At 41.3% G+C, this 27,691-nt stretch overlaps 1 protein-coding gene across 8 annotated transcripts in view; it reads right to left on the minus strand.

The window, feature by feature from the left end:
- The window catches only part of INPP4B (inositol polyphosphate-4-phosphatase type II B), an 851,608-nt gene that overhangs the window by 82,892 nt on the left and 741,025 nt on the right, over window positions 1-27,691 (minus strand). For all 8 annotated transcript variants that reach the window (XM_077476952.1, XM_077476955.1, XM_077476953.1 and 5 more), the window contains 2 exons: window positions 18,267-18,439; window positions 14,674-14,797 (listed from right to left, as the gene is read on the minus strand). In XM_077476952.1, the coding sequence (XP_077333078.1) occupies window positions 14,674-14,797; window positions 18,267-18,439 (297 nt within the window). The remainder of the gene's footprint in view (window positions 1-14,673; window positions 14,798-18,266; window positions 18,440-27,691) is intronic.

Below are 27,691 nucleotides of genomic sequence, written 5' to 3' on the forward strand. Positions count from 1 at the left end.
AATAGATAGTGAGGGTAAATTAAATATTTTAGAGTTGCCCCTAAATCAAGAGGGAGGAAAAATCTTAACGTATTAGGAATACTTGTTCTGGGGCAACTGTCTACGATGAGAATTCGTGTACTCGTGAGAGATTTCCAGTAAATTCTCATTGAGTCTTTGGGATAAAAAGTAAAGGGAAATTTAGCCAATGGTAGCTTTGGCTAAACATTCACTTCAACCTGAAATTTCAAGCTAACTTATCTCCATTAACAAATTTGCTTTGTAACCAAAACTCTCCAGTCATTTGCAAAATAAGAGAGTAGCTGGTGGATAAATATCCGCCCAAAAAAACAACTATATTACTTTAAACTCCACTATCCAAGCATTTTCCAATTTCTCAGGATCATCATAACCTTTAAATGAGTGAATAACTAAAGAATACTACATTCTGTAATAATACCTCAATTGTAATTATCTTACTGGTAACACAAGAGACAAAACCATAAGTGGCTGATATATTATATTTATTATCATATTTTCTCACTTACAGTGGTATTGAACCCAGAAGCAAAAGTACTATATTGCAGCTTACCAATTCTTAGAACCACTTACCATTTAAAAAAAACGAAAACAAATGAAAAACTGCAATATATTAAATTTTTCGTTTTGGGTTTCATACTGCTTTAAAGCTGTAAAGTCTAACTAAAAGGCAAAACTTTTTTTTTTCTTTCAGTATTTTGGATAGAGTAAGGTAGAGTTTTAACGCCTGTCAGTTGTTGTTTTTTTTTGCCACCTATGTCCCATAGGCAAGAAGTCTCTTAATTGTCCTGTCCCCTAGCCAAAACAGGCAGTGAGAGGAAATCCCCTCCAAAGAGAATCCTTGGGTGCCACAAAAGAACAATAAAAAGAAAAGGGCGCACCGACCTAGCACATTACCGCAATACAATTTAATCCAAGATAAAACAATAAAAGCAATAAAAGTACTCACAAACGTGAATTAAGTAAGCGCATGTCATAGCAAGTGTGATTGACTGCCTGAAGGTCTAATCAAGTCCATCGGTACTGCCAGAAAACCAGGAGGTACCGATCTGGTAGTACTGAAGGACTTGATTAGACCTTCAGGCAGTCAATCGCACTTGCTATGACATGAGTTTACCTAATTCACATTTGTGAGTACATTTATTGCTGTGTTTATCTTGAAATACATTTTAATGGGGTAATGCGCTAGGTAGATGCGCCCTTTTCTTGTTATTGTTGTTTTTCAGTCTGAGGATACCCATTGTCCTGAGAGGACAGCAAGACCATTGGTGCTAAGAAGCAGTATTCCCCTAGGTCAACCACTGCGAGTGCAGGTTTGTTTTTAAATTCTGGGATACAACCAGAACCAGTGTTCCCATTAAAAGATTACCCCTGTACTACTTTTCTGGTGTTAACCCAAAATAATTAATAATAATGAAAAAAACATTAACAGGTGTTCTTATCCCTCTCCACTGTATCCAAAATATAAAAAAAAGTTTTCTCTTTAGTTACACTTTGAGTGTGAAGGGTTTGCTTTAGGGATTAGTGTTAGGGTTGGGGGAGGTAAGTGCTAAGGGATATGTTAAGGAATGTGTTTAGGGTTGGGTGTTAGGTATTCAGGTGTAGGAGTATAAAGAATGTTTAATAGTTAGGGGGTACTTTTGTATAGGTATTACGTTAAATCAGTGAAATTTAGGGACTTTACATAATACACACTAGTTCTCGGCTCTGGGAACATTGTGCTAAAAATACCAGGGCAGGATTCCTTGCACAAAGAGCAAATGTACCAACAACACCAAGGAAGAAAAGTACATATAACATAAAACTATGTTGTGAACCATGTCTTTCTGCCCCATTCACACAACGCTGCTGTGAGAAAAGTAAAAAAGGTAAACGACTATCACAACGATCTTTGCTGGACCTTACACAGACACTAACCTATACAGCAAAATGTTACTTTTTCCATGCAGGCTAGTGTGAACAAACCCTTAACGCTAATGATATTTGGGAGATATTGTAATTGTTCTATATCAGACTTAGAGATTGCTAAAGGAGGTGTGTGTGTGTGTAGGCAAAAAGGAGATATTTTCCAGCACACCATCGCTCAACAAAGTATCATCCAAACGGATTGTTTATTGCATGATCACATCACAAGAACAGTGCAACGTTTCGGAGTCACGCAAGACCCCCTTCGTCAGGCAAGACCCCCTTCGTCAGGCATGTGAATTCCAGCATGACAATGACCCAAAACATACCGCCAAGGCAAAAAAGGAGTGGCTCAATAAGAAGCACATTAAGGTAATGGAGTAGCCTAGCCAGTCTCCAGACCTTAATCCTATAGAAAATTTATGGAGGGAGCTGAAACAGAGTTGCCAAGAGATCTTAACCACTTCCCATCTGGGCCAATTCTGACACTTTGCTCCTACATGTAAAAATTGTTTTCTAGAAAATTACTAAGACATTATATGTGTTTTTTTATCACAGACCCTAGGGAATAAAATGGTGGCTGTTGCAACTTTTTATGTCACACGGTATTTGTGAGCTGATTTTTCAAACGTGTTTTTTTTTGGAAAACAGTAAAGTTAGCCCAATTTTTTTATATAATGTGAAAGATAATGTTATGCCAAGTAAATAGATACCTAACATGTCATGCTTTAAAATTACGCACACTTGTGCAATGGCGCCAACCTTTGGTACTTAAAAATCTCCATAGGCAATGTTTTAAAACATTTCACAGGTTACCTGTTTAGAGTTACAGAGGAGTTCTTGGGCTGCAATTGTTACTCCCATTCCAACGATCGCAGTGATACCTCACATGTGTGGTTTGAACAGCGTTGACATATGTGGGCACAACGTACGTATGCATTGGCTTCTGTGTGCGAGGGTGTACGTGGGTGCTTCAATTTTTATTTTTCATTGTTTATTTTATTAGAATTTTTACATTTTTACACTTTCCCTTGAATTTTTTTTTATCACTTTTATTCCTATTACAAAGAATGGAAACATCCCTTGTAAAAGGAATAGTGTTTGACAGTTACTCTTGAGATGTGAGGTCAATCTCTCCTCCGGGCAGGAAAGACTGAGATCAAAAGAAAAAATAAACAATCTCAGCCTTTCCAGCTGACTCCCTGGTGTTTACTTCTGCCGGGCCAGACGTGATGTCATAACAACGCGTCTAGGCCTCTGAAGGTCATAGAGATTGCCGGGGACCATCTGTCCCTTGGAAGTCTCTATGCTCAGCTTTCGGCACTGGTGGATTCCTTCTCCGGCTTGCCTATTGCACGGGTGCACCAGTAAAGCACCGGAGGGCAGCGGGAGGGGACAACTTCCGCTCCCTGCTGCCTGTAAGAACGATTAAGTGGCTGAACTGTCACTATGATTGTTCTTATGGTGCTATGAATCACCAGCCGAAAAAGATGATATCTGGATGATGCCTGTAGCTGCAGGCATCATTCAGACATCCCCACTCAAATGACGTACCTTGGGCGGGAAGTAGAAGAGTGGACCAAAATCCCTCCTGACAGGTTTAAAAACCTGGTCACCAACTACAAGAAATGTCTTACCTCTGTGATTGCCAACAATGGTTTCTCCACCAAGTACTAAGTCGTGTTTTGTTTGGGGATCAAATCCTTATTTTGCTCACTGAACTGCAACTTAACAGCTTGCTGACCACATTATTGCCAAATGACGACTGCAGCATGGTTGGATAACTTTGTGAGGGCATACTATGATGTCCTCTCAGAATCGCGCTCCCATGCACCCCCTGGGGTGCACACCCGGAAATATCCGCTGATAGCGACCTTGTACCATGTGATCGCTCTGTCAAATGATGGAGCGATCACTTGTAAACAAACCAGCGTCACGTGCGGTTCCTCTCTCCGCTCTGTATCGATTGGTACAGTGAGAAGAAAGATCAGAGGCAGCAGCGCTGTGGGCCGGATGTGCAGTGCCCACAGCTCTGATATGTGATAACTCCAGCACTCATCAAGCCATCCATCCATGCTCAGACATCCATCCTCATCAATACTCAACCACCTATCCTCATCAATACTCAGCTATCCATCCTCATCAATACTCAGCCATCCATCCTCATCAATACTCAGCCATCCATCCTCATCAATACTCAGCCATCCATACTCAGCAATCCATGCTCAGCCATCCATCCATCCTCATCAATACTCATCCATCCATCCTCAGCAATACTCATCCATCCATACTCATCAATACTTATCCATGCTCAGCAATACTCATCCATCCATCCTCAGCAATACTCATCTATCCATCCTCAGCAATGTTCATCCATCCATCCATGCTATCCATCCATAGCCATTCCTTCCATACCCAGCTGTACCCAGCCATACCTAGTCGCAATCAACCGTACCCAGTCAGGCCGCGTACACACGCGGGGACTGTTCGCTCAACTTTGTCCGCTCGTGTGTGGGCTTTCAGCGGACAGTTTCAGCGGACAGTCTGCTGAACAAAGTTTTTCGGAAATTCCGAAAAACTGTCCGCTGAAACTTTGTTTCAGTGAACAGTCCCCTCATGTGTAGGCTTGTTCGTCAAACTAAGTTCCGCGCATGCTCAGAAAGGATTTACACGCCGAAGTTTGCATTGCAGTGTATAGGACGTCGTTTTCTAGTCCCGTCGTACGTGCCGTTCACGTCATCGCGCACGGTTTCAGCGGACTGTTCGTTCGTCGTGTGTGGCCAAGTCCGTCCATGCTAATTTTGAGCGGACTGTCCGCTGAAACTGTTTGACGGACAAAGTTGAGCGAACAGTCCCCGCGTGTGTACGCGGCCTCACACTCAGCCATATGCCGTCACACTCAGCCGCACCCAGCCGTACCCAGTCGTACTCATCCATACCCAGCCATACCCAGCAGTACTCATTCATGCTCAGCCATCCCACTCCACGGCTCATCCATCCCCATTTATGCTCATTCATGCCACATCAGTTCTCATTCATGCCACATGCATGCCACTAAAGTTCCTCACAAAAGCGTAATAAGTAGTCAAATTAGATTTGACATTTATGCCCCTAGAACACCTGACGGTGCTCTCTACATGTTGGTCTTCTCTATGTGGCCAGGCTGTGTAAAAGTCCTACATATGTGGTATCGCCATACTCAGGAGGAGAATCTATTTTGCGGTGTAATTTTTGGCCTATATGTGCTATTTGTTAGAAATATTGTATAAATGGACAACTTTGTGTAAAAAAAAGTGTGTTTTCATTTTCTTTACATATTTTCCAAAAACTTGTAGAAAAAATGACACGTTCAAAAGACTCATTATTCCTCATAGATTATACGTTGGGTTGTTTTCTTTCCAAAATTGGGTAATTTTTGGGGTGTTTCCATTGTCTTGGTGCTCCAGGGCCTTCAAAAGTGTAAGAAGTAGTCAAGAAATGGTATGTATAATTTATGCTCCAAGAACGCTTGACAGTTCTCCCTGCATGTTGGGCCTCCGTATGTGGCCACACTGTGTAAAAGTCTCACACATGTGGTATCACCGTACTCATGAGGAGTAGCAGAATGTGTTTTGGGGTGTAATTTGTGCTATGCATATGCTATGTGTGAGAAATAACCTGCTAACCTGCTAATATAACAATTAAAAAAAAAAAAAAGAAAAAAAAATGATTTTGCAAAGAATTGTGGGAAAAAAATTACAACTTCAAAAAACTCACCATGGCTCTGACTAAATATCTTGGAATGTTTACTTTCCAAAAAGGGGTAATTTGTGGGGAATTTGTACTTTCCTGGCTTCTTAGGGCCTCAAGAAATGAGATAGACCATCAGTGCATCAGGTGTGATCAATTTTCAGAGATTAGCACCATAGCTTGTGGACATATGTAGCAATATAAATTTTGGCCAAAATTTTTGAAGAAAAATTACTAATTTTAAAATTTTTATAACAGAAACCAAGAAAAATTATATATTTTTTTTACAGAATTTTCGGTCTTTTTTCTTTTATAGCGCAAAAAAAAAAAAAAACAGCGGTGATTAAATACCACCAAAAGAAAGCTCTATTTGTGTGAAAAAAGGACAAAAATTTCATATAGGTACAGTGTTGCATGACTGAATAATTGTCATTCATAACGTGAGAGCACTGAAAGCTGAAATTTTCTTCTGGTTAGGAAGAGGGTTTAAGTGCCCAGTGGGTAAGAGGTTAATTTATAACTTTTTTTTTTCATGTGTTTTTCTGGATTTTTGGTTGATATTCTATCTCTATCATTTACAATAAACTTATGATAAAATATCAAATATTTATTTTTCCCACTGTATGGATGACACTACAATAAATTTAGAAATTAAGAGGGAGACCAGTCTCTGTGTCCATCAGGATTTACTAGTACCATATCCTTTGATTTTGTACAGACAGTGAAGACAACCATCCCTACCAGAACAAAGTAAGAAAAATAATAATGCTGCAAATTCACATATTGCTAGTATTTACAAATAATAGCAACCCCAAATGTTGATGAAGAGGTGCTGCATATTAATGTTTACAACTCTAATGAGTATAGCTCAACTCCCGTTTTTTGTTTGCAATTTTATTTTAATTACTGCCAGTTTTCCCTGAAGAAGCAGGCTTTGTCCCACAAAACACATTGAAAAAGCTTTTAGGCAGCTCCTCTCTACGGAAATTTGGTGTTTGCCATTTGTAAATACTGGCAATATGTGCATTTGCAGCATTATCATTTGACTTACTTTGTTCTGGTAGAGATTTTTGTCTTCACTGTCTGTATAATAGAAGGATGTGGTACCAGTAAATCCTGACAAACGCAGAGACTGGCATCATGCGGTCTCCCCCTTAATTTCTAAATTAGTGTTTTGATTTTAATATAAAACTTTTTAATATTGGTAGAAATAAAAGGTTATGTTTTTATACAACTGAGATGCGGTACCTTCAAAATCCTATTTCATTTTGCTTTAGTAGGTATTTTTTCTTGGGTGACACTACAATTGACTCAGAAAGGGCAGAGCATTAACCAGAGAACACTCAACCCTACACTGTTTAATTCAACTCCTATCCAGGGCCATTGACGTAAGTTGCTTTCTGAGTGTTCCTGCTCATGAGCACTTGAAATGCATGATATGTCTATTTATGCATAGCATAGAATTGTCTGGACTACATTATAGGCACCCATATACAAAGTCTTCATCGTCTGTAGCCATGATTAAAAAATATTTAAAAAATCTAAACCTTCATAGTTTTTACATTGCCTTTAAAAATCACACCCTCATAAAATTGCATTACATTCCTTCACTGTGGTCACTAGTGTAAAATTCACTATCTTTTTTTTCTTTACTGCACTTCGCTATACTAATTTCCTAACAAACACATTTGTTCACATAACTTGAATTGCTTCTTAGTCTATAAGCTATTCTAAGGAGCTTTTTTGTGAAATAAAATACCTATAAGTACGGAGTTTTCCCCAGAATGGAGTAGGTTTAGGGTATAATCTTCTGCTCATGGTGCTTCAGATGGCATTTAGAGTGATTTGTATATAAAGCCAGCTATGCGATAAGGTCCAGCCGTGTGTTAATCATGGATGTTTGCATTCATCATTCATTTAATATGTTCTGCATGCAAAGAGGGGACGTGCAGAACACTGAGCTGGTTGGACACGTTTCAGCTGACTGATTTACAGCTCACTTCAGGCTGCCGAGGTTGATGACTGATTTTCATAGCTGCTGGTTGAGTGGGTAAATCACAGCTGCAATAGCTTTAAGCAGGTATAAGAATCTAGCAAATTATGCATCCTTGTTCTTTAAGTGGCTGTGCATGGCTTCTGAAGCAAGAGAGCCATAATAATTATTCCAGGAAAGAAATTACTCAGTATGTTGTGAGCAGTTAAGAGATTATCACTTACTGATTACCAAACCCAACAGGGAAGAATTGTCATTTTGCATGGTTAATTAATTTGGGCTCAGAGTCAAAAGCTATAGATTTGTTCATAAACTAATGCAAATAACTTCTCTATTTAGAAGAAATATTGGTGTTAAAGACGTTTCATAACAAAATGCCACTGTTTAAGTAGACCTTTTTTACTACAGCTCCGTAAGCATGCAAATGGCAACACATGTTGATTTTCATTGGGCATAAATTCAAATTTAAATTGACTCTTCACATGGGTGTAAGTCTAGGTTCTTAATTGACTATTCAGAATCATTTTCACCCTCCTTCCTTAGTTCTACTTACAAACTTCTTAAAGTGTAAGCAAACTTCCCGATTGTTTTCAGCCAAGGAAGCTGCCATCTTTGCCTCTGTTTAATCTACAATTGCCATGATGCTGCACATGTGATCAGTTATGACACCAGCCATTGGTTTGAAAGTTTGGTAGAGAGCACAACCAATGGGAGTGTTACATTTCCGACACGTGTTTTATGGATAGGTTTACTTCCGCTTTAACTGGGGAAAAAATGCATATACTACTTCCTAGACATTCTAATTTTAAAGCTAGCCATATATGACTTTTTGATTATTGTTGTCAGGCAAACTCAAACAGTGACTACATCTGAAAGGTTGCAGTCATTGTTTAGGCAACAATTACCAATCAGGTTCATTTGAGCCTGGTAATGGAATAGCCACTTACATCTTGAGCTGGTGGAATTGGCCAAAACTTTAGCCACTTATGGAAAGCTTTAGTCTTATCCCAACAAATGCCTTGAGGCACAATCCAACATTAAGGCCTCATGCACAAAAAGTTTTGCAAATCAAAAGTCTTTCCTCTTGACAGTAGCGTTTTGCCAGAAAAAACGCCCGTCGCTTGAAAAAGTGTGTAACACATTAAGGCGTGTTTAGGTGCATTTACAGGCATCAAGTGCTTGCGCTTTAATTTCATTGGTCAGACTAAATAATTTATTCTGGCCATTAAAATTAATTAACACACAAGCGATAAACACACCTAGCATTAACACACATTTACAATCGTCAAATGTTTTTACTGCCAAAATGCCACTGTTCCTGGAAGCACTGGCGTTTTTTTTTTCTGCTTCTAAAAGCCCCTGCTACTAAATGCTGCTAAAAGCCTATGTACATATAGGCTAACATGCATGGGGAGTTTAGATGCAGAAAAAAAATGCCTGATGACCCTAGAAGCAGCTACAAATACATCCTGCATGAGGCTTAAGGCTTGGTTTACACTGCTGTGATGCAATTTTCAGTGCAATTTTGTAGTGGATGCTACTTTGTTGCAACTTTGTACCTTTGTACTTTCTCCAAAGTCGCCTCATGCTGAGTCACATTAATAAGAACGGGCACCATTGGATATAAAGCGTTTTACCTTGTCATGTAACTCTGCACGCCTCACGTCGCATCAGACGTCACATTAGTGTGAACAAGCACTTAAAAACTGTTCTTTAAGTTGATTATTAAAATAATCCCTTGTGAGAAGCTCACAGTCAGTTATACAGTCACCTGAGGGCAATTAACTAACCAAGCGCTCTCTTAACTTACAACTTCTTTGGAGAAAAAAGGGAAACACAGAAGCTGGTGACAGCTAATCAGTGGGGTAAGGCATTTAAACCTTTCTGGTTTGGACAGGGATTGTCACTAGATACAGCTGAAAATGGTCATAGGACCCAAAGAGTTGGGGAAACAAATGCAAATGGTAATAGACATATGGATTGGTTAATGACTGGTTAAGTCAAAGACAATAATAAATAGACAGGCCATAATAGGTGGATTTTGATAGAATGTCTAACGATTTTGAAGATGAAGCTATATCTAACAGGAAAGGGATCATAGAATTATAGAAAAAGGTTGCCTGAGAAAATATGTAGTTTCTGGAAGACAAAGTCGTGAGTGAGGAATATGTTAGTAGGTCTGAGTAGGTAGGTAAAGCAGAGAAGATAGATTAGAGAGGATTATGAGATGAGCTCATAAATAAGGTAACCATAAGTTGTAATGTGTTTCCAAAGCAAAGTATACAGTAGTGGCTTGGAAGTGAAAGGATTGGCATAGAGAGGTGGTAGATGAAGAATGGGAAAATGGGGTATGAATAAAACATACGGTAATGATAGAGACTAGAGCTGACTGTTATTCTGGAGAAGAAACAAACTGGAAGAAATCATAGTATTTGGAAATTAAGTGAAAAAATGTGTGCTATCTACATCAGATACCCTAATGACATTTTACACAAAGCTATAGGAGACCCACAGTAGGTATAGCAACAACAAAAAAGGAGCAGATGTAGAACATAAGAAAAACGTATGTATAAATATAGGCTCCCATTGCCCAGTTAAATTATTCACAGTACGTAATTTTTAGTGATTTACCAAGTATGTATATATTCACATGTACATGTATTTAATATGGAACCAAGGGGCAGTATTTTATTGTAAGGGGGGGCACACATAGAAAGCTGCACCCTCCTCACGCTTGTCAGCAGCCGCTGCAGTGCTGCCCCAGATGTATTTCTCTAAGCCACCCACAGCCTGTAATTCCCACATGACAAAGAATGTAAGTCCTACTTAACCCTGGTTCAGATTGATGCGAATTGGCATGCAATTTGACATGTCAAAATTGTCCAAATTGGTGCAAAGCTGCATTTATACCAATTCCCAAAAGTAGTCTCTGTACTACTTTTGGTGATTTCAAGGTGCGATTTCCATTGACATCTGTGCAGAGACCCGAACAGATGTCTCTGTCACTGAAATCGGAACTGACATGTGGGAATGAAATTGTGCGAGTTCAGCTAAACTTGCACAATTTTATTCCCCCAGTCTGTGTGAACCAGGGCTTAAGGACAGTCCCTGTTTCTACACAGCACATGGTCAAGCCCACCTGCGCCTTCCTATTTTTTCACGAGGACCGCAGTGGATTTTTTACTGGGGGGGGGGCTATATTGTTTGCATGTGAGTGGGGGGTCCTTGGGCTGCACTGTTTGTATGTGAGAGGAGGGTTGCATGGATTGTATGTGGAAAGAGAAAGCATTATTTGCATGAGGGGGAATGCATTCTGTGTAAGTTTGAGGAGTGGGGCTTCACTGTATATATGTGTGAAGAAGGGGGCTGCATTGTATGCATGTGTGGGGGGTGAATTGTATACAGTATATGAGAGGGGGCAGGGGACTGCATTGTATATATATATATATATATATATATATATATATATATATACAAATGGAGGCTGAACCATATATGTATGAAGGGTGGGCTGAATGGTGTGCATTTATGAGAGGGCTGAATTGTATGCAAGTGTGAGGAAGAGGGTGCAGCTTGCTTCATCATATGCATGTGTGAAGCGGGACAGGGGGCTGCATTACTGTGTGTAAGTTTAAAGGCTAAGTACACCTTTTTTTTTCTAAATTCCAGCTCCCCTATGTACCAATATAGCATTAATGTACTTATTTTGCAAAAATAAAACAGCTTTTCATTAATTCTACACCGGCTTACCGAACTCTCTGCACAGCTGTATAAAAACACTGCTCGATTACTTCTGCCTTACTTCCTGGACAGACTTTAGATCATAACACAGGAAGGAGTTGACCAGCTGAAGGTAGATGATGCAGGATGTGTGCTAATGAGATCAGTGTTAGTAGTAGTGGAAGAGGGTTGTAGAGGTGAGCACTCGACAGTCATTTGAACAGGGGTTGTAGGTAGGTTGCCTACTCTTGGTTAGTTAGTCTACTGGCTTCTCAGGTTGTCAGGAAGGGGTTAATGCTCACGCTGCCTTTTCTTGTGTGTTTGCAGGCTTCCATCATTGGTCCAGCCACCCTTCTGTGTGTTATATAAAGGGAAGAGGCCCTGGGAGGGGGGGGGGCGACCTTAGAACAGGCTTGGAATGCACATACGAAGACTTTGAATTATGTCCTAAAAAGCTTGCTGGAACGTCGATTCACCGGAATACTCCCAGGACATGAACTCCTTTGCTCGAGCTATGACTAATGTGGACTTTTTCCAAAGGTGTTAAACCTGCACAGGTAACCTGGGCTGGCCACAGTTACATTTAGTTAGGGCTCATTTACACTTGCTTCGGCTTCAACACACATTAACGGCTAGTTTACACTTGCTTCAAAACAAGGCTTCGGACAGGGTTTGTTAAAGCTCTCTGAATGCTAGCGAAAGCCCCTGTCACTAAATAAAATGGTTAGCTTACAGTCCTGTTTACACCTTGCTTTTGCATTGCTTTGCTTCAAAAATTATACCCCGTGTAGCTTTACTGGTGCTTCAAAGCGTCTTCAAAGTCTTCATAGAAGTCTATGGCAAAGCTCGCTTGAAGCCCCACCAAAGCCTCATTGAAGCCCCACTGAAGCCTCATCTAATAACCAAGCAAAAGCAAGGTGTAAACAGAACTGTAAGCTAACCATTTTATTTAGTGACAGGGGCTTTCACTGGCATTCAGAGAGCTTTAACAAAGCATGTCTGAAGCCATGTTTTGAAGCAAGTGTAAACTAGCCCTTATGCTGCGTACACACGACCGGACTTTTCGAGGGACTAGGTTCGACGGTCTTTCCGATGGAATTTCGGTGGAGTTCTGCCGGACTTTCCGAATGAACGGACTTGGCCACACACAATCACACCAAAGTCTGACTGATTCGAACGTGATGACGTACGACCAGACTAGAATAAGGAAGTTCATAGCCAGTAGCTAATAGCTGCCCTAGCGTCGGTTTTTATCCATCGAACTAGCATACACGCGAACGGATTTCTCGGTCCGGCGGAGTTCGAGTGGAAAAATTTAAAACATATTCTATTTCTAAAGTCCACCGGATTTTTGGCAAGCAAAGGTCCAATGGAGCCCACACAAAATGGAATTGTCCGACAGACTCATTCCGTCGCACCTTTGCTGTCAAAAAGTCCGGTCATGTGTACGCGGCATTAGGGAAAGGACTTTGTCGCATATTGCGCATGTTCTGCCTAATGTTCAGTAAAGTTGTTTACTCTGTTCAAAGCCTGGTCTGAAGTTCCTCAAGGGATGCATGTGGGGTCCTGGCATGTCTTTATAAGGAACCTGGTTTTGGACTAGCACATTGGGGTCTATGAAACACCACTACAACAAAAGGTTAACTTGCAATCAAGTTGCTATGAGTAACTAGAAGGAAGAACAGCAACCCGTTTTATGGCGTGATACCGGATTAGGTGGCAGGTTCTCCCCAGTATCGAGGGGGGGGGGGGTCGGCATTCGGCTCCCTTACTAGCTGTTTGTATTAGCGCAATGGAGACCTAATACGCGGTCACTTGGTATGAAATGAAAATAGTTAATTGTATCATGTATGAGGCCCATGTGCTCGGCAGGACCCCATGCTGTTACTGGGAGTGAGGTAACAGAGATACGCTGACTGATGGAGCTGGCATAGGCTCTGCATGTACCTCCTAATGCAACACATACACCTGTTTAGTGTGAGAGACAAGGGATGACATTTTGTAGGTATTCTGCATAAAACACTACACACAAGTGGCTCATCTCTGAGTTGGGGGACTGCCTTAATGTTTGACTTTTCACATGACTGTGGCCCTCGCCTGGTCCCTGCATTGGTGAGCATGACTTCGAGCAAGGTGTTTTCCCCTATGCTGAGACAGGTGATCCTGTTCGTCGTCTGGCATAGCCTAAAGAACCCACCTCGGTGTAGGCCTTATGCGGACCCACATTTGGCGCCCAACAAGTTAATGGGGAACAATGACGATGTGACAAACAACACCACCCTACCCTTGTTGTGGAGGGAGAATTTTTTGGAAAGGGGTGGTTTCATTTTAGCAGGAGGTTTACATGAGGTAAGGAGGATTGCTTTTTTTTTCCTATTCCTGAATGTCAACACTCTGTGTTTAGTGCTCCTGTCCTCTGCATTCTATACTGGAAGTGCAGCAAGTCAGGACTGTGCAACATACTACACAGCATACAGAGTGTAGCAGTCAAGATTTGTGCCATGCTGTGTACATTACATATTCCTGAACGCAATACTCTGTGATATACAGTACACATACCTTCCTACTGTATGTTACATACCTATGGCCACTGCGCTCTGTACACAGAGCTCTATGTCACAGGCTGCACTGAAGCACAGCAGGAAGATCTCACATCATCACTGCACACTTCTGAGTTCATGTGAGACCTGACTGTAGACTCAGAACTGTGCAGTAAGGCTGAGACCAACAGGATAGTATCTGGGAGCCGAATCCAAACTGTTAAGATGATTGGGCATGCACATCAGGTGGAGGGGAGGTGCAGTTTGGCATTTTCATCCTGGGCACTGGATGACCTTGCCCCGCTACTGTATGAAATCATTGTAAAATGATATGATTTCATATGAATCACTAATATGTGCCGTCTACTCATCTTCAGCAACTGCTGTGACAAAGAGTGGAAACAAACTTTCTGGAGTGAGAAAGAGAGTAGCTTGGCCAAGTTGTGCAAATGGAAGCGGCATAATTTAAGAGGTGTGCTGGACATAGTAAAAGAGAGGAATAACTCAAGTTCTAATAATATTACATCATAATTAAATACAAAGCTTGTAATAAAGCCATTTGGCACTGTTGACAACTAAGAATATGGATGGCCATAAACAGCAGAAGGCAGTCGAATATATCTGTATGTTCTAGACACTGCATCTGCCGTTCCACCTACCCATAACTTCACACATTTTTTTTCACATGTCATGGACTGCTAAGTCTGTAACATTTTAACCATTTCAAGTCTAACCATATAATAGTTCATAAATTGTGGCAATACTTACTATACGTGCTCAGAAGACCTTCATATTGCACTAGTAACCCCACCGTATGGAGCTGCTGTAGAAAGCCCTGATTGTGTAAACTTGAATGCAGCTTAACTATGAATCCACAGATCAATCCTGCAAGCTGAAAGACGACAAGAAAAAAAAAGGGATCTTGAGTGGAGTTATTCTATTTTTCAAAGAACTTGTAATAAATGAGTTCACCTGTAAGTGTGGCATTTTGAATGCACTATGGCTGCCTACAGACCAGCAATACTCTTGCAAAGAATGACAGATGGTGGGAGATCTGCTCACCCGTGCAGACTGATGGGAATGACAAGGTTTGATACAAATCAAGTAACTCTGCAGTAGTGCGCAGTAAAAAAAAAATGTTGTTCCTCTTTCAATGGAGAATAGAGAATCATTAGTTATTAGCCCTTAAAAAATCAACATGTTATAAAAGCCCCTGTAAACTTCCAAAATTTACAAGTTCAAGTCCTGCACTGCCTGATCTTTTACTATAATTCTCACACTATTTGTATCATTTGAAAAGAAAGAGATGTTGTTTGGCCAGCCTTTAGAGTAATATCTATAAATCACCCTTTCTTTTTACAAATACTGTGGGCAAAAATCAACATACATCAAGTTTCATCAAAAGGGTTCCGACCAGTAGTAAACAGACTGACATAGCTAGGTAGGTAAATTGCTAGGTGAAGTATTCCGTCACAACCCTGCAGAACCTAAACTGCCACATTCACTGTTGTAAGTTCTTAAAATTGAATAAGTGGTTAAGGTTTCTTGCCCTTTGCACGTCAATATTATTCCTTGTGCTTATTACATTGCCTGTAAAACTGTTGGGGGAAATGGAAATGTAATTGGGGAATGGAGTTGGAAATGTATCTCTTGGTGACAGGTTAAAACAAGACAGTCAGCAATATACAGTAGTGTACAGATATTCTATTCAAGCCACTTGCTTCAATTTCTAAAGCCTTTCAACTTCAACTACACCTTTCTAATATACAGTAAACAGTTTAGTGCTGTAAAGCCAGATAATGATCCTGTGCAGTTTATGTCTATCTGTGTGGCTTTTATTGCTCTTCTCTTTTTTTTAAATTAACAATGTTAAAATGTAGATGACAATTCAGCTCCTGCCTAGTGCCTCAGTACCAGTCTAATATTCATCTGTTTCCAGTCGGGTGGGCGATCACTGTACACTCCCCAATGAATCAGCCAGATTGAATTGACAGTGCAGAGTGAGACTAAGCCCAGAAAACGTTTTTTCCGAGTCGTCTGGAATATCTCACTGGATCGATCGGAGACAGCTGAGTATGAAGCTGGTAGGGGTGGCTGAAGGCAGGAAAAGCTGCAATATAAGTATAAGTGTACCAAACAAGACTAATGTCACGTACACACGACCGGACTTTCTGGCAGACTAGGTCCGACGGAATCATTCCATCAGATAGTCTGATCGTGTGTGGGATAGTGCGATAATTTTTCTTTAAAAAAATCAGACGGACCTAGAAATAGAATGTTTCAAATCTGTCAGATGGACTCAATTCCTATCGGGGAAACCAGTCACCTGTATGCTGGTCCAATGGGCCAAATACGACGCAAGGGCAGCTATTGGCTACCTGCTATTGAACTTCCTTTTCTAGCCCCATCGTACATTATCACGTTCAAAAGGAACGGACTTTCGAACAGACTTCATTCGGAAGTCCGTTCGTTCCAAAGTCTGTCGTAACTCCATCGAACGTCCGTCAGGAAGACCGTCAGGCCTTTTCTGCCGGAAAGTCTGGTCGTGTGTACGCAGCATAACAGTGACTCATTCCTTATTGTACAGCTTCATCTAGGATTTTATTAGACCAGGGGTGTCAAACTCAATTTCATCCTGGGCCCCATCAGCATTATGACTACCCTCAAAGGGGCTGTTGTACCTGTAATGCTGGGCACACACGATCGGAATTCTGGCTGGAAAAATCTCTGATGGTTTTCTTGACGGAATTCTGCTGGTATTTCGCTCAAGCTGTCTTGCATACACACTGTCACACAAAATTCCAACCGCCAAGAACGCAGTGACATACAACACATACGACGGGACTAGAAATAGGAAGTTCAATAGCCAGTAGTGTCCGTCTCGTAGTTGAATCTGAGCATGCGTGAGTTTTTGCGCATTGGAATTGCATACACACAAACGCATTTTTGGATAGGAACTTTTTCTGACCGAAAAAATTGAGAACATGCTCTCAATCTTTTGCTGGCCAAAATTCGGCCAGCAAAAGTCTGAGGGAGCATACACACGATTGCATTTTCTGACCAAATTCTCTCCGTCGGTCTTTTGCTGGCCGAATTTCCGATTGTGTGTACGCGGCATAAAACTATATAAATGTATCTACTCTTTATGATCTTAAATAATTGCCTTTGCATTTGATTATTACTGATTTTAGTAATAACTTTAGCGTTAAAGAGGAAGTAAACCCTGATGGGTTTTACGTCCTCTTTTGCTTCCCGCAAGGCCTGCAAATTAAAAGCATACCATTATATTACACTTACCTGCAAACGAAGCCCATGCTGTCCCCTATGCAGGCTGCATCCATCTTCGCCATCTTCCAGGGTTGCGGACTCCGGTTCTGTGACTGGCTGGAGCCGCATGACATCAGTCGCAGCACACGATGGAGGAAGAAATGGCACGGCGGTCCGTTTCTTCACAGCGCATGTGCCGATGACGCCATTGGCGCAATACATGTGAAATATCTATATATTTCCACTACTTAGTTAAGCCTTATTCTAGGCTTATCTATAGGTAAATGTCACACAAAAGGGTTTACAACCACTTTAACCACTGTGAAGAGCAGGTGTAGACTGGCACGAAGCCCACTCACAATCCCGTAGCAGATTATGCAAGTCAGAAAAGGAGGGTTACACACCGCTGGTATCATCCAAACTTTATTGGAGACAGAACATGGTTTCTGTCTGAGCAATCTCCAATAACGTTTATTGTGGATGATACCAGTATTGTGCAACCCCCCTGTTCAACTGACATGGAATTGTACTATTCTCACAACCATTTTTAGGCAGATGTCCACAGCACCTCCACTCTGCTGCCAACTGCTAAGAGTGGGGGGGGTTGGACATGAGGTAGAGACCAGCCTTTCTGTGGCTGCACAGAGAAGTGCAGGACTTGGCCCTTTGTCCTCTTCTCTGCTGGCAACTGCTAAAACCCCCGGGTACAGAGAAGAGAGGGGTGCTGCAGCTGCAGGAGAGGTGCCAGGGCCACATAAAAATGGCCCAGTGGGACAAAAACAGCCCATGGGCCTTGTGCATTAGACAAAGGTAGCATAAAAACAGGCAGCATCTTTTGTGCTGTCCCTTTGGCTTACCCATAGTGCTCTGGTAATACTTTGTACATACAAAATATATGTAGTTTAAAAAGTACAAAACCTAAAAAAAAATAACATAAAACTAAGCCAAAACCTTTTTTTTTTTTTTTACTTGCTGGTTGTCTGTTTCTCAGTTTGAAATAATAGACCTGCTGTTTCAATTGTTTGATTGCCCCTTCCAGTACCTTATGAGTAGGTGTGTGTATGCACTGCCAAGTATCTCTCGTGTGAACTTACGGCTTGGCTGAAAACCACGTCTCTTCTGAATGTGAGGCGCAGGCACTGGGGCAAAGCACATGCCAGCTCTTGAAGCACAACAAAAGTCATTGAAGTCTTCGCCTTCTCCACAACTTCTGCTACACAGTCTTTCAGTGTAATTATCAGAGGGTAGAGCTGTTCATACCAGTCTTCTGCACAATAGGAAAAAATACAGTGATCAAAGTAAACAGAAAGAGAACACCATGAAAGAAGTGCCTGCTGCCATGCTGAGAAAACACTGAATACATAAAAAATAATATGCAAACTCGCCCTCATAGACATCACATTCTCTGAATTTGTTAGAGTCTGCCATTAGCTGGCGCCTGCCAGTCACTCTCACCACTGAATATTGACAGGCTTAAAAAGCGCCAGCTGTTCACAAAATTTCTTTCCCAGTTAGAAAGCAGATGTGAGCTGTGGACCAAGAGAAGTTCGTACCGTCACAATTACAATAATTACCGTTCATATTAGTGAGCCGTGGCACATATGCTGGCAGCACAGACCTGCTTGATAACTGGTATACAAACTCTAACCAACAAGATACAATTCTGTCACACATTTTTTTTTCAAGCTGCCTCCTAACTGAATAATTTACAGAGAGTCATGAATCAATATGAATTTGCAAACTTCAAAACCAATAGAACATTCACATGCCATCTGTGTAGTCAACTAAGGTAAAATTCTTTTTGGAATCACACGTGGTGCAGGTAACCTTTCCTTCCCATGGGAGGAAATTAGGTTGCCCCTCCTTCAAAGCCCTTACCCTTTCAAGTGAGTGAGCATAAAGCGAACGGATGTTTTTTTTTTTTGTTCTAGGTTCTTTTTTTCTAGAAAGAGGGGGGATCACATGTTCCCTCATCTGCACTTCTCAGCATAAAGGTGATCCAGATTTAACTCCTGAGGTTAATGACGCCTAGATGCCCCGACCAAATATGGCAGTCTCAGTATGCTTTGCCGCATTGACAATAACTGTATGACTAATCTTCTGACCTATATAATATGTGTATCTAGACAGGGGCGTAACTATAGGAGGTGCAGCAGATGCGACCGCAACCGGGCCCTGTGATGCAGGGGGCCCATGCAGCCCCCTCTACATATGGCCGGCAGCAGCATAGGCAGCTAGGGGTACCAGTGCACCATGCACACGGGTGGCTCGAGGTGAAGGGTGACTAGCAGAGCTCCATGCTCGACTATCGCACTGGCTGCTCTTTAGTTGTGCATTCCCCGCATGACCTGTGTCCTCAGCCGGCTCCTCAGAGTACCCCTCTCCTGCTCCATGCATTGCCGCTCAGTCCGATGTCTGTTCTCCCCAGCCAGAGTCCCGCCCCCCCCGAGTCCGGCCCACACTGCACTGCATACTTCTCCCGGGTAAACAAACTTTAAGCACACAAATGCAGTGCAGCCCTATGAGAGCCCCCCGGAGGGCACTGCAGCCTTGTCTGCCAGCCCCCCTCCTCCCCCATCATACACAGATGATGAAAGGTCTTTCTGGGAGATATGCTGATCGCCCGTCCAGCACACTGGATGGAGCCCAGGCCAACATGGATGAGTGCGCGGCCTACAGCTTGGTCATGGTGAGTGAGAGGATCCCATCCCCCACACACCATTACATACCCCCTCCATCTCCCCCTGGGCACAGGGACTCCTTCTCACATGGGGACAGGGACCCCCACCTCCCCTGGGGACAGGGACCCCTTCTCACCTGGGGGCAGTAACTTCATCTGCCCTGGAGAGAAGGACCTCATCTCTTCTGGGGATGGGGACCCCATCCTGCCTAGGGACAGTCCCCAATGGGGCACCTAAAAATAAAAAATAAATAATAAAAAAAACTACCGATACCAGTGGTGGAACTACAGGGCTCACAAAGGTCATACCTGTGACCACGCCCTGGAGTTCCACCGCCGGACTCGGAGGGAAGGGCCCTGGCTGGGGTTCAGGGGGGCCCTTCATGGTTTCTTGCATCGGGGCCCTGAAGGTTCTAGTTACGCCACTGTATCTAGAGATATATAAGGAAAATGAACAGGCAATGCTCCTATATTTAAAACATAGATGAATGCACTCTAAGCACAGAGAAGCATGCCTGAAAATGGTAATTTACAGATTACGGTGGAGAAGGGGTTAAGTAGTAGTATCGCTTTACAGAAGAAAGGGTTTAGGCCTAGTTTACACTTGAGGTTGGGGAAGGGCAGTAAAAACAGGCAGCTGAGCCGCATTTTCACCACCTCCGTAAGCTTCAAATGCAGCCATATGGGGGTGTAAACATGGAAGTATACCCCCATCATATTTAGTGGGCAGTAAAGCCTGCCCAATATGCCCCTATTTACAAGTACACACAAAATGGTCCCATTGTATTCAGTGGGCAATACAGCCTGCTGAAAGTGACCACTTTAATGGAATGAGGCCACACAACAATCAATGCACACGTTGCAGACTTTTAAGAGTTGTAGTAGAACCATAGGCAAAACTTTTTTCTTTATTTTTGGAAACTGCATAAGGGAAGGTTATAACACCGGTCAGGTTTTTTTTTTTTGCCATCGGTGTCCCATTGCAGAGATTTTCCTTCACTTTCTGTCCCACAGCCAAACAGGAAGTGAGAGGAAATCCCTGCAAATTAGGGGAACTCTTTGCCACCCCCAATTCACCAGAACTAGTGTCCCCATTGGAAAATGTCTCCTCTATTACTTTTCTGGGGACAACTAACAATTTGGGATGTTCTTTTACTTTCACTTTCTATGATAATGGTAAACAGGACAAATAGAGAGGGTGCATTTCCCTAAAAGGGGCACAGGCAGCAATAAAAAAATATAAAAACTGATAGGTGTTCTAATCCCTCTCCTCTTTATCCAAATCTAAAAATAAATATCTCTATTTAAACATGAGCTGGGAAGCTGATATAATGCCCATAGGCGTGCGCACAGGGTGTGCAAGGTGTGCCTGGACACACCCTAATCACACTGTGCTGCGCAGATTCCCCCTGCTGCTTGCTTGGCTGCAGAGAAAAGGGACTGGGGAATCTTTGTCCTCAGTCCCTTTCTCTGTTTCAAAAGTGAGACATCAGGGGTCTGTTTAGACCCCTGTTATTTTACCAAAGCCCCCCAATGAGGCTCCTAAAAAAAATTGTAAAAAAAAAAAATGATAATAAACTATTGTAAAAAAATAAAATAGTAAAACAGTTATAATAATAAAAATACCGTACACTACTGACACCATCCATTGCTCTTCTGCTATAAATATAGATATACACCTGTAACAGGCATGTAAAGCCTTGTTGAAAAGGTCAGGGAATCATCATAATCATTAAACTTCAGCAAAACAAAATATTTGGACAAAGGTATACTGTACTTATATTATTAAATTTATGTATGCATTTCATTATTTTAGTTGGTTCCTGCATGCATGAATCAGAAACTCTCTTATGACTTTATGCCATGTCATTCAGGGGGTGCCAGCTCATGTCATGTGATGGCAAAGACTACATTCTGTAATAACTCTGTTTAAAGCTGAACTCTGGGCAACTATAAAAAAAAATCAATCAATACAGTTATACCTGTAATTAATTGTATTTTAATGTATCTTGTGAAAGCCCTGGACTTGTCTTGATAAGAGCCTCATATATTGATTGTACAGCAGCTCACAGACTGGAAGACGGGGGGCCAACACACGAAGCCAACCAGCTTGGGCTGCATTTTCAAGCACTGAGAGGGGAAATGCTGACGGTAGGAGAGAGCAGAGAAGGAACAAGCGTGACCTTATCAATTGCTGCTCTTTGCTGTCTAGCCATCAGCTTGGGATCAGGGAGGAGACCAGAGTGTGTTGCAAACCTGCAGTACATAAAAAACAAAAGAACAACCTGGCTCTGCTGTGTTGCATAGCACTAGGACTTTATGATCTCAGGGTTTACTCGAGAAAATGAAAATCCTTTGACACATGTTTTCTGGAATTCAGCCTTAACTTGTACTTCTTTATTCCCTCAAAAAAAAAAAAAGTTACTTCCCAATGTAAATTGGGGAACTTACAATAACTGTATATGACATATTCCTCAAAAGCTTCCATTAATTGCTGCTTATTGCAATCTTCTGGAAAAAGAAATCTAATTATTTTATATTTTAATATGTTTATTAAAGTGCCACTATTCACAGAGAACAAATTATATGCACATTATAGAAGAATTTATGTAATCAAAATTTTTCATTCCGCATAAAATGCTTAAATTATTTGCCAAGAGATGGCTTTGAACAAAAAAGGCAGGGGCGAAAACCAATATCATTTTTGAAAAAGAAAATTGTAATTGGGACATTATCTGCTTCTTTTTCAGAGTTCCTTCACCGAGGAAACATTTAAGGTTATATACAAAGGCAATACAAAGTGCGGCAATTATGTGCACAGTGAGATAGTAACCATCAGAATAAATCTCAACTCATCTGACTACATTGAATTAGAATTTGCTTATTACGAGAGAAGAAATGGAAATGAAAACACGAAAAGGAAAGGGAAGAGAAACAGAAAAGGGAAAAGAAAAGGAAAAGAGGGAATGAAAGAAAAGGAAAAGGAGAGGAGGGGAAAAAAAAAGGTAAAAAGGAAAGGGAATAGGGCAATGAAAGAAAAATTAAATTAACTGGGAACAATGGAAAAGAAAAGAATAGGATAGCAAAAGGAAAATTAAATGGGAAAGAAAAGAAAATAAGGGAATAAGAAAATGAAAGAAAAGGGAATGGAAGAAAAAAGGGAAAAGCAAGGAAAGAGGAAGGGAAAGAGAGACGAGAAAAGAGGAAAAAGAATAAAAGAGAAAAAGGGACAAAGGAAAAAAAAAAAGGAAAATGAAGACTTCTTCCGATTAATTCACTGCTATAACCCTGTAATCTAGATCACATTTAGACTGGCTACAATCTTTACTGTAAAACTATACTGTTTTTAATTAGCAGTAAGATGAGAGTATCAATGTCTTCATGTGCACAGAAAATTACACTTTTTTTTTTTTTTTTTAAATCAACACACACTGGTAAAAATATTTACATCAAGCTATGTTTCTCTAAATGACTTACATTTCCATTTAAATAAGCCTGTATATTACATAAAACTCCAATAGGTGGCAGTAAATTACTATTTGTGCTAGAAATCTATTTTGTTCTGCTAAAGTCCCTTATCAATCCTTATTTGTTGATTTGTGGTGCATTTGGATTCATTGCAGCGAAGACATTGATAAAAGAATTATGAGATTAAAAGCTGTGAATCCCATACTCCCCACTGATGTAACATGTATGGATCTCCCTGAAATAATTTGCTTTATATATACCATTCTGTGAATGAGGGATGTAGGAAACAGAGTTAAGAAACCCTGAAAATGGTGCTTGAAATGACTTTCTCCTGCATAGCCGCTTACATTTATTATAGTAATTATCACTTAAATAAACATCTAAAAAAAAAAGAAATGTTACATCTATCCTTCACTTTGGTTCACACCACTTGTTGCTGGACAGAGATTTAGCATGGGTAAACTTACCTGATGTAGCCGAGCTCCCTGTATAGTGGACCTGGGAGACTGGGAACCTCTATTTTGGTCTACATTGGTTCCAGATACTCTGGCAATGTGGAACCAATGTAGACGGAAGTTCTCTCTTACCTCCCTTGCTCCTTTGTAACCAATACACTATTCAGCCCTTGCTACCAGGGTGCAGTCTAAGCCCTTGTACATACGGTCGGAGATTCCGATGGAATGTGTCCTATCGGACCGTTTTGTCGGATATTACGACTGTGTGTGGTCTCCATCAGACTGTTTCCGTCGGAATATCCGGCAGACCAACTTTTCCAACTTGCCGGTAAAATTTTCCGACAAAATGCTCCTATCGGACATACTCCGATCATGTGTAGTCTACTCCAACGGACAAAGTGCCACGCATGCTCAGATCAAATTCCTAGACCAAAGCTATTGGCTACTAGCCTGAACGTAGTCTCGTCGTAACGAAATAACATCATCACGTTATGTACAATCGGATTTTCCGACAACTTTGTCCGACCGTGTGTATGCAACAGTTTCGGACAAAATCCATTGGACAAAATCCAACTGATTTGGTTGTCAGAATGTCCAACCGTGTGTACAAGGGCTTAAGCTTTTCAACTCAGGCATAAAATCCATCCAATACCTAGCAGACTGTGAATTTTTGGAGATTTACGAAGCAGAAAAGACCTGCCTAAAAAACTGTTTTATTTTTTATCTACAAATGAAACATTACTTTTCCAATAAATGCCCATCTCTTATGTTAGAACATTCCACACCTTTTAAAGTCTAACTCCCCTATGTACAAATATACCATTAATCATATCTCCCAACTGTCCCTGATTTTGGGTGACTATCCCTGATTTGGAACAATGTCCCTCTGTCCCCCATTTAGATCTGATCTACAGTATCTCATAAAAGTGAGTACACCCCTCACATTTTTGTAAATATTTTATTATATCTTTTCATGTGACAACGCTGAAGAAATGACACTTTGCTACAATGTAAAGTAGTGAGTGTACAGCTTGTATAACAGTGTAAAGTTGCTGTCCCTTCAAAATAACTCAACACACAGCCATTAATGTCTACCGAGGCCTAAGGCCGCGTACACACGGGCGGACTGTTCGCCCAACTTTGTCCGCTGAACAGTGTTTGGGCGGACAGTCCGCTCGTGTGTGGGCTTTCAGCGGACAGTTTCAGCGGACAGTTTGACGAACAAGGTTTTACAGAATTTCCGAAAAACTGTCCGCTGAAACCTTGTTTCAGCGAACAGTCCGCTCGTGTGTAGGCTTGTTCGTCAAACTAAGTTCCGCGCATGCTCAGAAAGGATTTACACGCCGAAAGTTATAATGCAGTGTATAGGACGTCGTATTTTTCGTCCCGTCGTACGTGCCGTTCACGTCATCGCGCACGGTTTCAGCAAACTGTTCGTCCGTCGTGTGTGGCCATGTCCGTCCATGCTAATTTTGAGCGGACTGTTTGCCGAAACTGTTTGACGGACAAAGTTGGGCGAACAGTCCGCGCGTGTGTACGCGGCCTAAAAGTAAAATTGGTGCATTTACACAAGAACAGTGAGGCTCCATTCAAATCTGTGTGTTTCCAAACACATGGCAAATTGCACAGAAATTGCATGCTTTGCCATGTGTTTCAGAAAAGCTGAAAATGTGCATTGTGTTTGTGTTGTCATTACAAGTTAAAGGCACCCAAGTGCGGCAAACGCACTGAAAACTGCAGTAACACACTATGCTCCACTCCAAAAAAGTTATTGATCTGCTCTGGGGCGATTGTTACTTGTAGGGCAACCCATTTAAGTGAATGGGCTGCCCTATGCACGACAAGTGAAAATGCTCCAAAAAACCCAAAACAAACACATGCGGAATGTGAGTTTTCGCTACATGAACGAGGCCTGACAACTGAGTGTTTCTGTCCACTCCATCCTATGTACATGTATAAAGATGGCCATGCACTATGCAATCTGATTGTAGAATCTCTGTACAATTTCCGTTAGATTTACCAGAACTATGGAATAGGAGGAGCCAACTGAAGAACCCATTCAATTTTTATTAAATACTACATAGCTGATGGGAGAACTAAAGGAGATTGTACAATCAAATTGTATATGAAGTGGGTGGAATGTGGTATTGTAATGAGGGAGGTGTTGTCCAGAGTGGTGGACCCTATATAAACTACTCCATGATACAATTTCACTAACATACCAATGAAAAATCCCTTTTCCCTGGTGGAATAGAGGCCACCCCCAAGACTTCACATTGATTTGGTATTAAGCAGGCCATACATGGGTCTTCTTCCGATTTTGGGGGTCTTGTCCCCCTCTTAGGGGGTCTTATCCCCCTCTTTGGTTCTTCTTGCCGGGCCTCCGCTTTCTTCCTATAGCTCTTTTACTAGTGGTGGCCCAGTCTTCTGTCGCCGCCGCCTCTTCTTCCGACTTCGGGGGTCTTGTCCCCCTCTTCGGTTCTTCTTGTCGGGCCTCCACTCCTTCTTCCAGCTCTTTAACTAGCGGTGGCCCGGTCTTCTGATGTCACCGCCACTGCCCTCTCTTCTTCTACTCTTCTTCTTCCTTGAGATGTTGACTCAACGCTCTCTCTGGCCGTAATGACAGGGACGCGTTGTGCGGCGTACCTTATTAAAGGGGTTAGAGAAAATTAGAGAAGCCATGCACACGACGGCCGCTGAGTTCGTGGAGCACAGCTGGAACGCACGCCGCTCCTCAACGATCCTTTTGACAGGGCCGGTGGCGTAATACATAGCGCCCACGGCGCGAAGCTTGCCTTATGCTTATTGCTATTTCTCTTTGATTTTTAACTCTGAATTTTTATCTGTAGTTGTTTGTAAAGAGAAAGACTATTGCTGATTGAGGCATTTGGGCATTAATATGGCATTTACCATCTGGCTCCTATAGAGAGCTTAACCATATTCCTTGGAGCCCTATACAGTGGTCCTATCTGTCTGAACTTGACCCTGTATGCCATTTTTGGGGCCATAAATATATATATTTTTTGGATAAAGAGTATATAGTTCTTAATTTTTTATTAATTTTAGATTTTTATTTATTTTGTGTTTTTTGATTTTGTACTAATTCAATTTTTTTTGCATTTAAATTATTAAAAATATTTTTTTTTAAATAAATTTTTTGCGTTGGATATACAAAAACTTTTGGGAGTGTTTGCTAAAAACTTTTATCCCGCGGTGACGAACATATTACACTATGAGGATTGGTCTTTCTTCCTTCTGAGGAACCATCTGCCCGTTGATCACTATTTGAAAAGGAGCGCCATCTGGGTACCAACCACACAGCAAGGAGGTGGAAGCATCCAACACAGGGCGTATACAGACGGAGATACTACATGCCCGTAACCCCTTAGGGGTATAGGAATCTGGTGAGTGGGGACCCAAAGGGGCACGAGCACAGAAGTCAGTGGATTTATGTGAACACAAAAGTCAAAATGTTTTCCTTTTTTGAGGCATTTGAAACTCTATGAGACATTTATTGAACTTTATATATACAGTTTGCACTGAACACGTTTACAATCGGGACATAATTGTTGTATATTTCAGCAAACTTTATAATTTTTCCACTTGATTGTGGTTGTTTTGTATAGACAACTTATTACGGTTGTCCGTACGGTTTAAAAATATTGTTGCAACTATTTTTGTTTTTTTGCACCGTAGCTCTAATTTTTGAACGGGCTTAGAGCATATATATATATATTTTTTTTTCTGATGTTTTTTGTCGCACTAACTTTTTTTGCATTTATTGCCCTTTGAGGGTATTTTATTAGTTTATAATATGTTTGAATGGTGCTGGATTTTATAGTTGGTATGAGATAAGGATCTGGAGTCTGCACTACATTAGATATAATAGAGCTTTCATGTGGATATTATCTAGGTG

This window comes from Lithobates pipiens, unplaced genomic scaffold (assembly GCF_037356315.1).
Source record: "Lithobates pipiens isolate NorthernLeopardFrog02 unplaced genomic scaffold, aLitPip1_a1.2 Scaffold_13, whole genome shotgun sequence".
NCBI lineage: Eukaryota > Metazoa > Chordata > Amphibia > Anura > Ranidae > Lithobates > Lithobates pipiens.